The sequence below is a fragment of the Bemisia tabaci genome, chromosome 5 (genome assembly GCF_918797505.1).
Source record: "Bemisia tabaci chromosome 5, PGI_BMITA_v3".
Lineage (NCBI taxonomy): Eukaryota > Metazoa > Arthropoda > Insecta > Hemiptera > Aleyrodidae > Bemisia > Bemisia tabaci.
In genome coordinates, this window is record NC_092797.1 from 14,029,159 (window position 1) to 14,045,180 (window position 16,022).

General features: G+C 40.2%; 2 protein-coding genes across 2 annotated transcripts; one reads left to right on the plus strand and one right to left on the minus strand.

The window, feature by feature from the left end:
* Positions 1-117: 117 nt before the first annotated feature.
* Positions 118-6,681, minus strand: Polr2E (DNA-directed RNA polymerases I, II, and III subunit Rpb5). The gene is made up of 7 exons (XM_019058718.2): positions 6,478-6,681; positions 5,625-5,713; positions 4,765-4,826; positions 3,826-3,965; positions 2,871-3,010; positions 1,746-1,824; positions 118-278 (listed from the first exon to the last, which is right to left on the minus strand). The coding sequence occupies exons 1-7, from the start codon at positions 6,532-6,534 to the stop codon at positions 213-215; spliced, it is 633 nt and encodes a 210-aa protein (XP_018914263.1). The 5' UTR covers positions 6,535-6,681; the 3' UTR covers positions 118-212.
* A 4,229-nt stretch (positions 6,682-10,910) lies between these two features.
* On the plus strand, positions 10,911-15,039 carry LOC109042121 (uncharacterized). Its single transcript, XM_019058687.2, has 2 exons — positions 10,911-11,335; positions 12,966-15,039. Exons 1-2 carry the CDS (start codon positions 11,251-11,253, stop codon positions 14,927-14,929), a joined length of 2,049 nt encoding a protein of 682 aa, XP_018914232.2. The 5' UTR covers positions 10,911-11,250; the 3' UTR covers positions 14,930-15,039.
* Positions 15,040-16,022: the final 983 nt, after the last annotated feature.

Sequence of the window (16,022 nt, forward strand, 5' to 3'; positions counted from 1 at the left end):
CCTAGCACTCAATTTAGCACAGCTATTATTTAAAGACAAAGAAAAATGAAGTATTAAGAGCATAATCCGATTTTCATGAAAAAAATTGGTTGAAAAAAGGACATATCCAGTAAGAAATGCAGAAAAAAATCTTTTATTGGTATCACAAGTAAAATAATTATTCACAAATATTTACAAAAATATGGAAGGGTCCTTTCTTCAAAGAAGCAAAATCAGCACACAAGCCTATAAGAGATGTACCGTCCAGCTGTTTCTGAGGATCTAATAATCTTCACAACCTGGTGGGGCAGAAAAAAAGCAAATCGGAAAATATAACAGCTCATGCAAAAACATATCCAAAAATATAAAATATGTTTGTAAAGTAAAACTAATTTGGATTGTGCATGGCACGAGGAACATAGCTTTTAAAATTTGCTATTTGAAAACAGACAAAATGCAAGGATTTCATCAAAATTAGCCCAACTGCAGTCTCGTCCTTGACCTCCTCTCATGTTCTGCTTTTTTGACAAAATTACTTTTTTGGACTGAAAAAAGTGAACTTGGCAACAATTTTTCGCTGAAATCAGCTTTGAAAAGAAGCTTCAACTTCCGTTAGAACACTGTGTCTTTATCTTATGGTTTCATTTCTGAAATACGGAATCATAGAGGGTCCATTCTTGTGGAAGTGTTTTCAAGCGACCCTATACTGCGCATGGGCAATGTAAAGTTCAGATGCAATATGCGTTCCTTAGGGGATCGTTTAGACTGACATTAACTGAAATGCACCGAATTGCATTTTGGAGAAAAAAGAATTGGGGGTAGTTTTGAATTTAGCCAGTCGTACATTTTCTCCCAGCAAAAATTCAGAGTCAAGAAAAAGTATTTTGATCATGAAAGCGGTGGTTAATGCTTGGATCTGCTTCTTGTCTAATGGTCCAATAGAGCTTACTATTTCTTGCTCATCCATAGAAGAACCTATATGCATAGGGAGACGAATGGCACATTCGTTGTTTCTGAAATGAGTCAGACATAGTTGTGACATGTTTCTTATTATTATAACATGTGGTCCAATTATGATTTCATGATCCTTGATTTCAATCAATATTTACTAAAGTTAGAATATGAGATTAGACTTGTTACAGACCAAAGACATAAAGACGGAGCGCTCGTACCTAAAAGCACGGGGAAAAAGTGAAGCTAGGTTCGGCGCTGCGCGCTTGTGTGAGTGTGTAAATGAGCGCGGGAATCCATGGCGGCAAACGGAAATTTGATTTGAACTTGTCCTCTTGATTTTTGCACATTTCTTCTTTGAAACGTATTTTAAATTCCTAAAACGAATATACTAAGAAAGTTCGGTCTGCGTCCTAACATAATACACCTACTTTTGCTCGGTAACAGGCAGTAATCTCAGATAAAGTTAGTTTTTCTTCTGCTCATGGTGGTTCTGCAGGTTCAAACAGGCCGTTACAGTTCTAGATCAACGTCACTCCCAAATGAAATTAATCGGTCGACGACGGACGGAAACTAACCTAGAGTTAAAAAAATATGAGTTTGTATCTGAATTCGGGCAAAAATCAACCTAAAATACTTTGTTTCCGCAATTTTATTTAGTTCCCGCCCTACATTTGAATTTCAAACTTGTCCCGATTTCGCCGCCAATCCTCTAGCCAATCGTAGAGGTGGTTGAAAAGAAGCTTCATTTTTTGCTTTTAGCCCTCCGTCTTTATGTCTTTGTTACAGACTCTCAAAAAAAATGAATAACTTACCTGTCCACGTTTGAGACCAAAATACCTAGAAACAGGATCCCCTGCTTGAATCCTCATGAGCTGGTTTTCTTTCAGTTTACTGAAATATTCGTTGAGGAAAATTTCAACTATATCGATTCTTACAAACATCAATTTTTAAAACTTCATATCACTTCATTTAGACAAGTCAACTTCCAACAAATTACTTCTGCAAAGATCAATTATGGTCAAAGGATAACCTTTCATTTTACTTAGTCAAATAGGTTTGAACTAAGCTAAAACCAGTTTGTAAATAAGACCGACTGCTCATTTTGTCAGACCACTTCTGCGAAAGTTAGAGGGCAGGTTTACCTAGATTTAGATGAAGCAAATAAGTTTTGATAATAGGTCGAATGCACTGGTCACAGGATCAAGTGTTGATGATTTCAGATTATAGAATAGCAGATGGTAATAAAATTTTTCCAAACAGCAAACGCCAAATTCCACTATCCATTATTAATAGAGGAGTCGACCTTCAAAAAAGATGGAGTATGATATGGATTGAATTTTGCAAAGTGGAACCAAGGGCATTCTAATGTCACTAAGATTGTGCAACTTTTTTTACCTTGCAAATATAGACTGATCATCTAAACAATATTTATCTTTACTCCCAAAAAACTATGAATTCAAGACGACAATTATCTTTGTAAATTTCATTTTTTGCACATCATTGATCACAGTAATTTTTGGCGAGGAATGTGAGTTGCACAATCCTTGCAACATTGGAATGTTTTTGGTTCCTTTTTGCAAAATGCAACTCACATCATCCACTGTGGTAGTGAGTACCACTGTTTCATCCCTGTATTAAGTCAAGCAACCTGTGCAAAGGTGTGCATCACTGATTGACGAATCCAAGGTGGAAGAATCGCTATGGATGACATCATAAATCATGATTTTAGAAGGCAAATTCTCCATTAATTTTGCACATAAATACTGAGTATTCCAAATGGATCTTGTTATTTTTTGCCTATACCCTTGAAAAATTCAATCCTGGGTCTAGCGTAATTAACCTATTAAAAATTAAAGTTTTTGACAGATACCACAAGCCTATAAATGCTGCAAGAAAAGGTAAAGATAAAGGTTTCATCAGAGTAATCAAAAGGATACTATCTGGAGAGAAGTTCTTGTTTTTCTTCAGGAGTCAGGACAACGTGCTCAGGTACTAATTCATGCTCTGTGATGTTGATCAGGAGCTCTGATTCCAAAAAGTGCTCTAAAATATACTTGGGCGCCATATCAACTAAAGACTGGGGAAAAAAGACAAGTTGTTAACATGTGTGCAAATAGACCAAAAACTGAGACTTTATAAACTTGTTTTTTTCATTTATTATGTTAAAACATTTTATTTCTTATCTTGTCCACTAGATTGAACAAGAATGAAGAATGCGTAAGACGTTTTGATCCAAAATTGACACTCTTCATTGCTCTGGAAAAATAAGTTGAATTCCACAATAGAATACTTGTACTTGAACATGAAAGCATTCTTGCTCTTTTCATTATAAATTAAATTGATTATTACATCTTCAGACAAAAAAATGAAGATTACTGGCTTTGAAATTGAGGCACTGGATGCGAAAAGGGCATTTCTCGGTTGCAGTGTTTCAGAATATTATCTAGTATTTCATTCATTGTACGCAAAGTGAATGCATCCATATTGCTGAAAATTTTACTGAATATAAAGATGACTCTACAATATGCTATGGAAAGTATTCTGGAAATATCACCCATTGAATTCTTCTCCAAGGGATTAATTCGCAACATAGATTCTGAAGCACTGCAATCGAAAAGTGCCCTTTTCTCATCCAGTGCCTCAATTAGGTTCATTCTTCATGAAGGACTGGTCACCAAATTTCCTTCTTTTTTCCATTCATATTTGGCTTAGTGGTTCATTTACCCATCATAAAATTATTAAAAACATCTATTTTTCACAGTTGAAAAAGTATTTTTTCATGGACAGATATTTAAACAATTTCGATGGATTGTAAGACTGAATAAAGGTTCTTTTCTTAGTTGACAAACAAAAAAGAAATTAGTTTTCACAGTATTAAAATATATTACGTACTTGTTTTGCCGAAGGAGTCATACCAGCTTGAACCACAATAATGGCCCGATGAATATTCTCTTCTTGCATACGCTGGCAGTAAGTTTTGATTGTTTTGATACCAATTTTTGGCTCTTCTGGGAAAAACACGAACATTTGATCTAGGAAAAAAATAAAAAAATGATACAGTTAAAAAAATTAGACTAATTGTAGCTGTGAACTGCTATGCCTTATGAAAATTACTCTCCTTGCCTTTCCCTTCCTTCCGCGCTTTATCTAAGGCTTCATAGCTGCTACTTGGGAATGATTTCTGAGTTGCGCCATGAATTCAACAGGTCAAGAAAAATGTGTGATTATGTTATCCATTTGAATGCAAAATTACAGATTGATGACAAGTATGCTTACGAATAATTGCATAAAAATAAATGTGGTGCAGGGGAGGAAAGATAGACATTAGCACTCGGGGATGCAGAAAGTTCTTAGCCTTCCCATTTTGCAAATGGGTCTTTTCATTTTAAGAATCCCTTTCCCCCAAATGTCCAAAGCTATAACCTTCATTGTTCCTTTAGTACAAGTTGCTGCAATTTTGCAAAAACACACACAAATTTTCTGCGATTTTACAAAAAATACGCAAATTTCGGCCTGATTTTCCGAAAACACTTGCCATTCTAATACTGTAGCAAGTTGGCTTTGCACCCTTGCATCCACCAGGAGCTAATGAGTGCTCAAATCACGTTTCAGCTCATTTTTTTTATTAAATGAGAAAGCACATTGACTGTATGAACTAGGACTAAAAAATATAATTATGAGACGCCCAGTGATGTAAGGGCTGACTGTCATTTATGAACAGACAGTTTTTCCATTGAATTTGCTTGAAATTCACGTGTCGGACACTAATGGCTGATGCTGTTACCGATGAGTTGAATACACACAAAGAAATTTGTTACGAATCAAACTTACCTGTGGGATCATCATTGTGGGCTACTAACACAATTAAATCTCCACGAGAGGGCCTTTTCTCACTGTGAGAAAAAAGAATAAATACAGTATTATGAAAAGAAGAAATGGCATGACATTCTAAACCAATTTTCACATACAAATTACATTGTACTAATAAACCTATCACATTGACAATCAACCGAGGATAATTGCTAGGTAAAGTAATAGACTCTTCAAATATTTTTGACTGTCTAGTTTTTTCTCTTTTCCTATTTGAAAATCAGTCAACAGCATGTCGCAATGTGAACCAACTTCTTGAAAAGAGGTGAAGTTGCAAACTGCCTGGAAAATCGTTGAACTTTTTCTGTTTCCTTCGATACTTACTGGGGTTCTTAATGAGGCGATGGAGAAATAAAATCTTTGAATAAAACATCATGAACCACCACCTTGATGGCTGGACTAGGGAAACGCACATTTTGGCTTACCACATTCCAGGTCTCCCATCAGAAAATCATCTTATTATCATCATCTTATTTTATTATAATTATCTTCTTATTTTTCTAGCAGTAAACTCATCAAAATACTTTCTTGATAACTTCTACGATTTTTCATCCCAGCCTAAGGAATATTCATCAAAAATATCAAACAATATAGTTGCTTTGTTTCTATTTAATGAATGAAATACATAGTCAGAGCCAAAATTTGAAACTCCGATCTAGAATTAGGTATGCAGCTTAAGAGTTTAGCCATTGATATCTTTGCTGCATCAGCTGATTTCTGCGGCTGATTATGGAGATTAATTTACTTACTTAAGCTCATATCATGTATAAAAATTGCATGAACTTGATGAAAACTGGCTAAGAACTGAAAATATTGCTCACCTAGGTTTATCGCCAAACTGTTCTCGAAATTGGTCCAACGTTTGATCCAATTCATCCTGTGTTACTAGATAACCTCGATCGTGGCAAAGCTGAAATAAGGGGGGGAAAAGTTTAATAGATGAAAGAAGGCTTGCTATAGTCCTGTGTGGATTAAAAAGGCAGAACAGACTGCAGAATACTTAATAAATACTGAAGTGTGAGGAACAGATGGCCTAGGTCTCAACTATGATAAAGCAAGATAAGTTTAGACGATTTAACTACAAAGAAGAGTTATTGAAAAACATCACATCATGACTTACTCCTCATTCCATTACAGCAGCCTGATGGTTGAAATTTTATGTTTGTCAGGTTGACATAGGTTAAAAGGCGGAGCATGATTGGTCGGCTATGTCTTATCGCTGCTTTGTTGGATTGAACTCACGACAAGCTAACGGCACCTCTTAAGTTTCCAACAGTATGTCTTCCATTCCACCTGACAAACGCATAATAAAGCAGCGATAAGACATAGCCGACCAATCACACTTTGCCTTGTAACCTATGTCATCTATGTCGACCAGCCGAACACAAAATTTCAACAATCAGGCTGCTAAAGGCTTCTTACCAACACTTTATCAAAGCTTAATAAACAACTTTGAGCGGAGCTAAAAACAAGACTTACTTAGCGATCAATCAGAAGCAACTGTAACGTCTCGCACTGTTCACACTTAGCGCACTTTTCTTGTGTTTCATGAAAACTTTGAAAGATTCAAGATTGATCAAAGATTTGTCATCCATTAGACAGTGTACGCACTGTGAAATAAAAATAAATTTAGATTAACTCGTTCTAAATCTATGAAGTCTCTGCATCTCTTACCTGCATGACTGTTTTCCTAATTCTCCAAAGCTTGTAAGTTTCTGCTTCATCATCCATGTTGAATCGTCACTTTATAAGAGCTGTAACTTCACTGAATATTTTAAAAACATTAAAAATAGAACCAATTTGCTAAATTATAATTATTTGCTGGTAAAGTTTCTTCCGGTAGCGAACTTTCTGTATCTGCTTTCTGTAAACATAACCTCCAAGCGCAACGTTGCTGCGCGATGAGCGTTGGACGGTGGCGCTGCGCTACGGCCATCAGCGTTGAGTAAAAATGGCGGTAAAATTCAAAATGACGCTCTTCTCCTTTCAAGTAGGGTAGAATCAAAGCGAGTACTAGCACTACGCAGAGAGGCGATCTACCAACCAAATAATGGACTATTCACTTTCTGATTGGTCACGCGATTTAAAGTCAGCGTATTTCACAGGAACATTTCTCGAAAACCTACCAATATATTATAGCCGAAACTTTGAAAATCCAAAGATCATAGCATAAAAATAGTAATTACACTAATAAAACTTTCAAAAAATGACTAAAATTCAGGAAAAAGCAGACTTAAAGCAACGGTAGCGCCTATTTAAACACACGTAATTTTGGACGATATAGACAAGCGGATAATCCTTTTTTGGCTATGCAAGTGCCCGCTTTAATTCTAGGTTACCCTACTTTCAAGTAAATTGTTTTATAAATGAGTCGTAACATGTATCTGAGTTCAGTGTTTCGGTGCCATGTTAAACATGAGAGAAAAGTTAGGGGAGCAAATATATAAATGTTCATACGAGCTTTATATTGGTCCTCAAATACATCGTAAAAAAAAAATCAAATGAAAATAATATAATACATCAAATAAGTAAATAAAAAAATTGAGTGTCAGGAATTATTTTTTTTTTTTTTTGACAACCACCCCCAGAGATCCCAGGCTGGGTCAAATTGACCCGCATATCTCGCCTGAGGGAGCGATGGTGCCGATACACACGACATTCAGACATAGATCTACAAGTACACCCTAAAAAAAGATCCAGACATCGAATTGAAAAAAAAGAAAAAATCGCGAGTCAACAAAGCCGAAGATAGGAGAGACGTAATTCGACCTCTTCTTTTCTTCCGTATCTGGGCAATACCTCTTTTGGCAACAGAGAGCGGAGCATTGCGATTGCGAATTACCGCCTCGCGCCATCGCGCCTTCAATTTTGCAGATGCTGCACGGACATCCATCAAGCACGAATAGTTGTATCTCTGCGCCGTCGCCAGCGCGCGTCCTTTCCCGTGCTCTGCATCCATAATCCAAATTGTGCTAGTCTCCGTTTGTCTTATTTGTAGCGATGCTTAAAGAACTACGTGAGCAACACGGCCGAGGTGTCTCTTATTTTTGAAATTCGAGAAAAGTTAAGGTTGAGTGTTCAATTCAATAACCATTTTGGGGAAAAAATAAAACCTATCTAGAGGTTTCCTAAGCGCTGCGGGGGGCGCACGTCTAAAAATTCTCATTTTAGCGAGAATTGTGTCTTAACAAAGAATTCTCCTTTTGACGACTATCATTAGAAATTCCAAGCTGGGTCGAATTATCTCTTTGGAGCGAGCCAAGTACTGGAAATTTAAAGCAGTCCGATGTGGTATTCATATATGGACTGAGTTTATCAGAAAGGAACCAAACCACATCAAGTTGAAACTGGGAAAACAGAGGTTTGAAGTTTTACTCGTATTCCTCCATAAGACTCAATGTCAAAAATAAACTTTAACCCCTCTTTTCACGAACTAATCATTTTTTCCGACTTTGAGTTTTTGGCAGAAAAAAAATATACAACTAGAGGAACTCAAAAACATTCTTCACTCAATGTTTCCTAAAATGTGGGTTGGTTCCTCTCTGATGAACTCGGTCCATATGTACCCTCCGCCCACCTTCAAGTCATATATTGCGTTGCGACATTTTATTCATGCATTATTCTTATTGCACGTACTTCTGACTCTTTTCTCAACAAACGCCCAAATATTTAACTCCTCAATTTTATATTTGACTTCACCGCAACCGTGCGGCGCAGGAGCCTCAGCAGTAAAGTTACCGATGCTTATCGTTCGCCGCTCACTAATATTACATTCATGGTTATATGTTACGATGCTTGCGCACTAACTCACCAGCAGCTATGCGAGGGAGGCAAAAGAGATTTGCGTCAGTGAGATTATAATCATTATCATTACTCCAGGCTCTCCGTAATCAGATGCCCCGGGGGGGGGGGGGGGGGGGGGGGCACTGACTCCAGTCCAAAACAGAAGCATGGTTCGACTGTTCCCACCAACTGACGGCGCCTTTGGCAGTACCGCCCCCTTCCACCCTTATTCTCGACTCACCGTCCTCAGTACCCGGCGCACATCGGAATAAAAAATCAGTGCTTAAAGAAAAACAACAAGTCCAAAACGCGAGGAAAACGACTTGTTTAAAATGTCTAGAAGGAGATGATTATTTCCAATTTCAAAAATTATTCCGTGTTTTTATGAATGATTTCTTTTGATTCATTTTGCGTGGATGGAAAAATATGCAAGAATGTAGGGGAAAAATAAAAATGAAAAAATGAACCTCTAACCTTGCTTTATTTGGACGTATTTATGCGAAAAGGAGATATGTGCAAGTGGAAAGATGGGGTGTGCTCGTTAGTGGTCGGGCCATAAGAATGAATGGGGAATATTGTGCGCCAGTGACGTCAGCGGCAATGAGTGCGCACTCTAACGACGGGGAGATGGTCGTCGGGGCGCTGTAACTCGTGAGCCCTGTGCACAAGGCTCTCTTGCCATGCCCGCGGCTCATGAGTTAGCATATTTTGCCGTTTAGCTCCTTTTGATTTAATAGAAAATCCCGCTTCTCAATTTTCTCAAAAGGAGCTATATCCACTTTTACATTGTTTCTTATGACCCAACTAACGAGCACACCCCATCTTTCCACTTGCACATATCTCCTTTTAGCATAAATACGTCCATTTATGAACCTAACCCTATATAGATAAAGTAAAAGATATCTAAACACCTCTGTTTACAGTGGACCATTTGGACCACGATGAGTAGAAAGAAACACAGCCAACAATGCCACTGCAAGGCCACATGCAAGGCCACATCAGCTACCGCCAAATATTATCGGGAAATTCAATGTTTACATAAAAACGGTTGTGCGGATTTTTTGTGCAAATTTCGGTGAATTTTCTGCATAGCACGAAGCTAATTCCTCAAAATTCTCAAAGGAATCCGCATAAACTTTCTCTTGTAAAAAAATTAAATAGCCCGGTTAAATTTGGTAATAGCTGATGTGGCTTGGTTCCTTTCTGCAGAAAACGGTCCATTTACGAGTATATCCATGTGAAGCATAAATTGAACTACTGAGCGCTTGCTGCGTTTTCCACTCCACCCCCTCCCCGCCGCTGCTCCTGAACCCAACCAATATTTTTATACGTACCTATCAGTTTTAAAACCTTCCTACCATTCTTGATTTTGTCAGAATTTAATTAACAGCGCCGAGAGTATATGGGGTAAACGCCCGCCATCGGATGCCTAATTCCCATCATTTTCTGCTTGCCTCGAGACATTTTGGATGCTTGGGCATTAATCGCTGCTTCCCTTAATTACCTAATTCTACCGTACGACCTTCAAGGAGATTTTCAAGTCTCTCAGGGACTATACTTATAAGTTTAAGGAGTAAGTGGATCGATGTACTTACAGGCAATCAAAAAATTAATCTATGACTTTGCTCCTGATGGCACCGTAGATCCCGTAGGTGAGGCTGTATTTGCATTCTATAATTTGATTTTTTTTATTGGGCTGAAGAGACCATGGGACTGCGTCGGCGTTGAGTAGGGAATCTTCCTCTTCCCAGAAATTTCTGTATTCTCCCGGAAACTTTTACAGAGGAATATACCAACACGTAGAAAGTATTCATTCGCATATTGAATGAGCCACCGGGAATTCCGTTCCTGTTCCCGAGAATACTGCCGTGCTAAGGAAAAACGCCGTATGAGCATTCGAATCTTGCCAAATTGCCTCTCGGAAAATATTTATTTTTGAAGAAACTTATGAATATTTTTCATTGAAATTTTCAGACACTTTAGACCAAATTACGATCAAAATTTTCTGATAAATTGGAAGAAAATTATTGATAACTTTTCCCACGAATTCTTGATTTCTCGAAGGAAATTTGGCAACGCCTGAAGGCTCAGACGGTGTTCTTCCTTAGCAAGGCTGAATAGCATTCTCGAGGTATATAGAACAAAAATTTCAGGATTAAAGTCGGGAAAGCTGAAAATGAGAAAATTCCTAACAATTTCACTTTTCATTGCCATATATTGTACACATAAGTATCAAAAATCATCATAAATAACCCGTTCCCTCAGATTGCTCAATTGACTTCTGAGGCTATTTTGCGTGTTCCTATGGGTTGGGTCTATTTACATTGGGCCAACTTTGGAGCTCCATGATAGCCTAAAACTCATGAACCAATCAGAGAGCGGTACATAGATGGCAATACTCTCCCGTATATGTACAGGTACTCTAGTGACACCAATGGGAAAATTCGCACAACTCAGATAACCTCACCGTCAGTGGTGACGAAGAGATAAATTTTGGAGCTATTAATTTGGCGGGTGATTAGGCGGAAAATTTATCGGGGTGGTGGATGACGGTCGGTGTCTATTGGGCAGCCTAATTACTGTCCCAGCCGGCCGGAGCGCCTTGCCGTGGGGCATTCTGGACAGACACCCCATCGCGGAAAAATTGCGATTCTCAATTCCGAAATGGATTCCGCCAAGTTCGCCGTATTCGTTCTCTTTTCTCTCACCTGCGGCTCTGCAGCTTTTGAGTCCACGGCGGGAGACTACGGTGAGTCTATCAGCTGTGCGTCCATCGCACACAGCCATGCTTTTTAATTTCCCAGTCAGAGAGAGGGAGATACTTTGGTGCCTTTGATGACCAGTTTTTGGCAACCCCCCCCCCCCCCCCAATCAGAAATGTTGTCCATTGCGTGCTTTTTGCCTTTATGGTTCGATCAGAGGAGAATAATTGAGGGGCTTGGAGGATAAGGCGTATAAGTGCAGTCTTTGCTATTTCGAGAAATACGCGTGTGAAGTTTCGGAATTAAAGGAGTCCTTACTGCGGAAAGAATGTTCAAACTGACTTTTTGATGCTTAAAAATTTGAATTCCGGATCAAATTCTTTGCAGAATATGCATTGATACTAGTTTTACTTGAAATCATTAATATCTCAATTTTTTCAAAAACTGCACTTATGCACATTGTACTCAAAGCCCCTTTAATAATGTGCAGGTAAGGGCTTTAAAATACAGTGGCGTAGCTAGGAAATTTTTCTGGCGGGGCCATGGGACCACCATTCGTGGTGAAGAGAGCGGAGGGTGGGTGAGGAATGGAGGATCCCGTTTTTCTGGGGGGGGGGGGCACGAGATTTCTGGGGGGCCAGGCCCCCCAGGACCCCCCTAGCTACGCCTATGTTTAAAAACTAATTCAAAACAGGCTGTTGGCAAGGAATCCTTTTTAATATCCACTGAAGTCCTAGATGAATGAGAACTGTGCTGAGGAACTATTAAGGGATCTCGTTTCTGCAATACCTAATGTATATCGCCCTCATTTCACTGGGTAGGCTAAGCAAGATATTTTGCGTCTTTGAAACTTGCATATTTTGATGACAAAAGGAACCATTGTATCACATCAAAGCTTATTTTTTTATTTTCCTTCTTGGTTTTTCTCTATTTTTCTCTTCATGTCTTCATTGATGCTTAAACTGTATGTTTTAATAATTATTTGAAGAATATAAAAATACAAATTCAACGGGTTTCGCTAAAATAATAAATGCATTATATCGGAGAAAAACGAAAGTCTATCCAGAGCAGTGATTGCGTAGAAATTTATGTGATTTCCGTCTAATTAAACCCTGCGATCATGCGTAATACGACCCTCGGTACATACAGCTGTATTGCGAAACATATAATAAATCAATATTCAAAGATTTTCATCATTTGAACAGGTATATTATTCTTTTTTTTTTTTTTTTTTTTTTTTTTTTTTTAAAGGGAATTTTATCCGATAAAATTTTCCGCTCTGAAATCACTAGGTTCATCTTTCCAACAACAGAATGTTTGCATTCACCGTCCTCTCCGACAGCCACAGCACGGCAATATTTGTGCGAATGTGTGTCTAAGCTGTCGTGCAAGGGGAAAACGCCGTATGAGTATTCAAATGTTGCCAAGTTTCCTTTGAAAAATCGCAAAAATTCAGGAAAATATGTGTATATTTCTCTTCCGATTTTTCTAATTATTTCGCTCGTAATTTGATCTATAATGTCCGTAAAGTACAAGGAAAAATATTCATAACTTCCTTCAAAAATAAACATTTAGGTTCCGGGTAATTTGACAACTCCCGAATGTCTGTACGGTGTTTTTCCTTAGCACGACAGTATGACCATATACTGATACTTTTTTACTTTTTATGTGTCCTAGGCAACCACGAAAAATGGCTGAAATACAGTCGCGCGCTCTCGAACAGTCTCAGCAGCGAGGACATCCTGAAATTACACGATACAGAATCCTCTCCGAAAATGCACACGACACCCTGCGTCGACGGTGAAGATTGCAACGACCGGCGAAGCCTCAGCATCTCCGAGGAATCGGAAACACCCATGTCGATGCTCTTCCTCAACCTCGACGATCTCGAGATCCCCTTCCCGGTCGTGAAAGACGTCCTCCACTTGAACAAGAACCACGCAGACCGAGGCAAATTCGTCGCCAAGAAAGCTGTCGTCTTCTCCTTCGTCAACAAAACAGCTCTCCGCGAGATCGATACCTCCGGACACGTGGACCCCAAAGACGACCCCATGGTCATCGCCCTGTTTCTTCCTGTTGATTTCCACGCCAATAAGCCCTTAACCAGCACCCCGAAACACGAAATCGACGCCGAATGGCCCAGGTTCTTCAAGACTCTCCTGACGGAAATGGCTGCATCCAACGTCACATCGCAGAACTTGCTCCAGCTCCTCATGCCAAACTCCATGCCGGGCGTCCATGCACGGCAAATTTTCATGCAAAATTCCCCACCCGATATGGATGCTCAACAGCCCTTCATGTCTAACTCTCCGCCGGGCATGTACGCCCAACAGCCCTCAATGTCCAATTTTGCACCGGGAATAGATGTTCGACAACCCTTCGTGTCTAATTCTGCGCCGGGCATGGATGCCCGACAACCCCTCATGCCCGATGCTGCACCAAATATGGATGCCCAACAGCCTTCCATGCCAAACTCTCCGCCGGGCATGGATGGCCGACAGCCCTTCATGTCCACCTCTCTGCCGGGCATCAATGTCCGACAACCCCTTATGCCCAATGCTGCACCGGATATGGATGCCCAACAGTCTTCTATGCCAAACTCTCCGCCGGGCGTGGATGGTCGACAGCCCTTCATGTCCACCTCTCTGCCGGGCATCAATGTCCGACAACCCCTTATGCCCGATGCTGCACCGGATATGGATGTCCAACAGCCTTCCAAGCAAAACTCTCCGCCGGGCATGGATGAACGACAGCCCCTCATGCCCAACTCCGGACTGGATATGAGTGCTCCACATCTCTTCATGGCAAACTCTCCGCCGGTCATAGACATCCAACAGCCCCTTATGGCAAACTCTCCACCAGCCATAGACATCCAACAACCCCTCATACCTAACTCTTCGCCACAAATGGATCCGCAACATCCTCCCACGCTCGACCCCGAGACGCCGCCGGCCACGGACGCCCGGCAGGCCAGCTACGAGGAGGCCATGCGGATCGTCAAGGACCACAACTTCCCGGACACGGACGTCACACTCTACTTCTTCCGCACCCCGCACGTCACCGTCCCCCCGAAGTACGTCAAGAAAGTCATAACGGAAGCCGAGGTGCCTCTAGCCGCCGGCAGCCTGTCACGATTCGAGGTGAACGAGGTCTACTTGATGACAGTCGCCAACGAAACCGCCGGCAAGGCACTGAGAGAGGAGCTAGATGGCAATACAGGGGCGCCATTAACCACCCCGGTTGTCTTGTCCTTCATCATCCCCGTGGATTTCAAAACCACGCGTAAGACACTCCCTCGAGCCAAATTAGCCGGTAGCCCCCCTATGCTTGTGCCGGGCACCGGGGCTCGGATCGTGCCGCTGACCATTATGCCGATCCCTATGTTGGTGGATTTGAGTCCGCGGTTTTCGGATTTGATCCGTAGGCAGTACTTGAGCGCCGGTGTCCGCGGAAGTGGAAGTCCCGGTGGTGTGGGGGTGGATACCGTGAACCTGCCGCAGGGAAGTCCGAGGAGGAATCCCGAAGGGGTGCGGCCACGACCGACGCGGCCTCAGGGTAGTTCTGACGCCGGCGCCTACCATTACCTCAGCGCGCCGCCCGCTACGGCGCCTGGCGGCATCGCCTCCGCACTACAACCGTGAGGGTTTGTAAAACACACAATGAGTATTGTCACGAAATTAGGTTTTAATGGTTCTCTTTTAGTTTATATAATTGCTACGAAGAATAATATTCTTAGTTTTGGGGAATTACAATGTACGTCCTAAATTCAATAAATGCGTCTTTTTTTTTGAAAAAAAACACGCACTGGAAAAAAAACACATTGGATCTAGAGTCCAGACACTTGAAAACATCGACAAGAAAAAATACTCCTGATTTAATCGGATTTTTGCTTAAATCAAGAACCAAGTCTCTTAATTTGAGCGGATTTCCTTTTGATTTAAGCAAAAATCTGATTGAATCAAGAGTATTTTTTCATGTCAATGTTTTCAAGAGTCTGGACTCTAGATCCAATGTGTTTTTTCCCTAGTGAGATGAAGGAATGAAGGATATCCTCGAAAAATTGTGATTCCTTGCGATTACTTATATTTAGACTGCGTTGAGCAGAAAGGAACTAAGCCACACCAAATATCGCTAAATTTAATCGCGCAATTTAATTTGTTACAAGAAAAGGTTTGTGCGGATTCCTTTGAAAATTTTGAGGGATTTGCAGCAGAAAATTCACTGAAATTTGCACAAAAATCCGCACAACCGTTTTCACGTGTAAATTAAATTGCCCAATTATGTTTGGCAATAGCTGATACGGCTTGGTTCCTTTCTGTTCAACACGGTCCTTTTAATCCAAGCCGATTTTCAACGAAGAATTCTGATAAATTGAGATGAAATCGCGGTTCAACAGAGATTTTATCCACAGGACAAAATTGCGATAAAATCAGGTGAAATCACTCGTACGATGGTAATTTTATAGCAATTTGATTGCTGCTCCGTGAATACAACTCCTTTTTCTGGAGAAGTCTCTTTCACTTTAACTTTGCCATTAAAAGGTTTCCAGAAACCTTTAAAATCGAATCAGAGGATAAAAAACCATTGGAGACGAGGCTTTTGACAAAGTCTGGGTAAACATAAACATATCACCTCACAAACGGATCCGTTCAGGATACGAGTGAATTTGCACGAGATATAAATTAAAAATACCACAAAAATTAAACATTTCCATGGTTTTGGCAAACTCTAGAA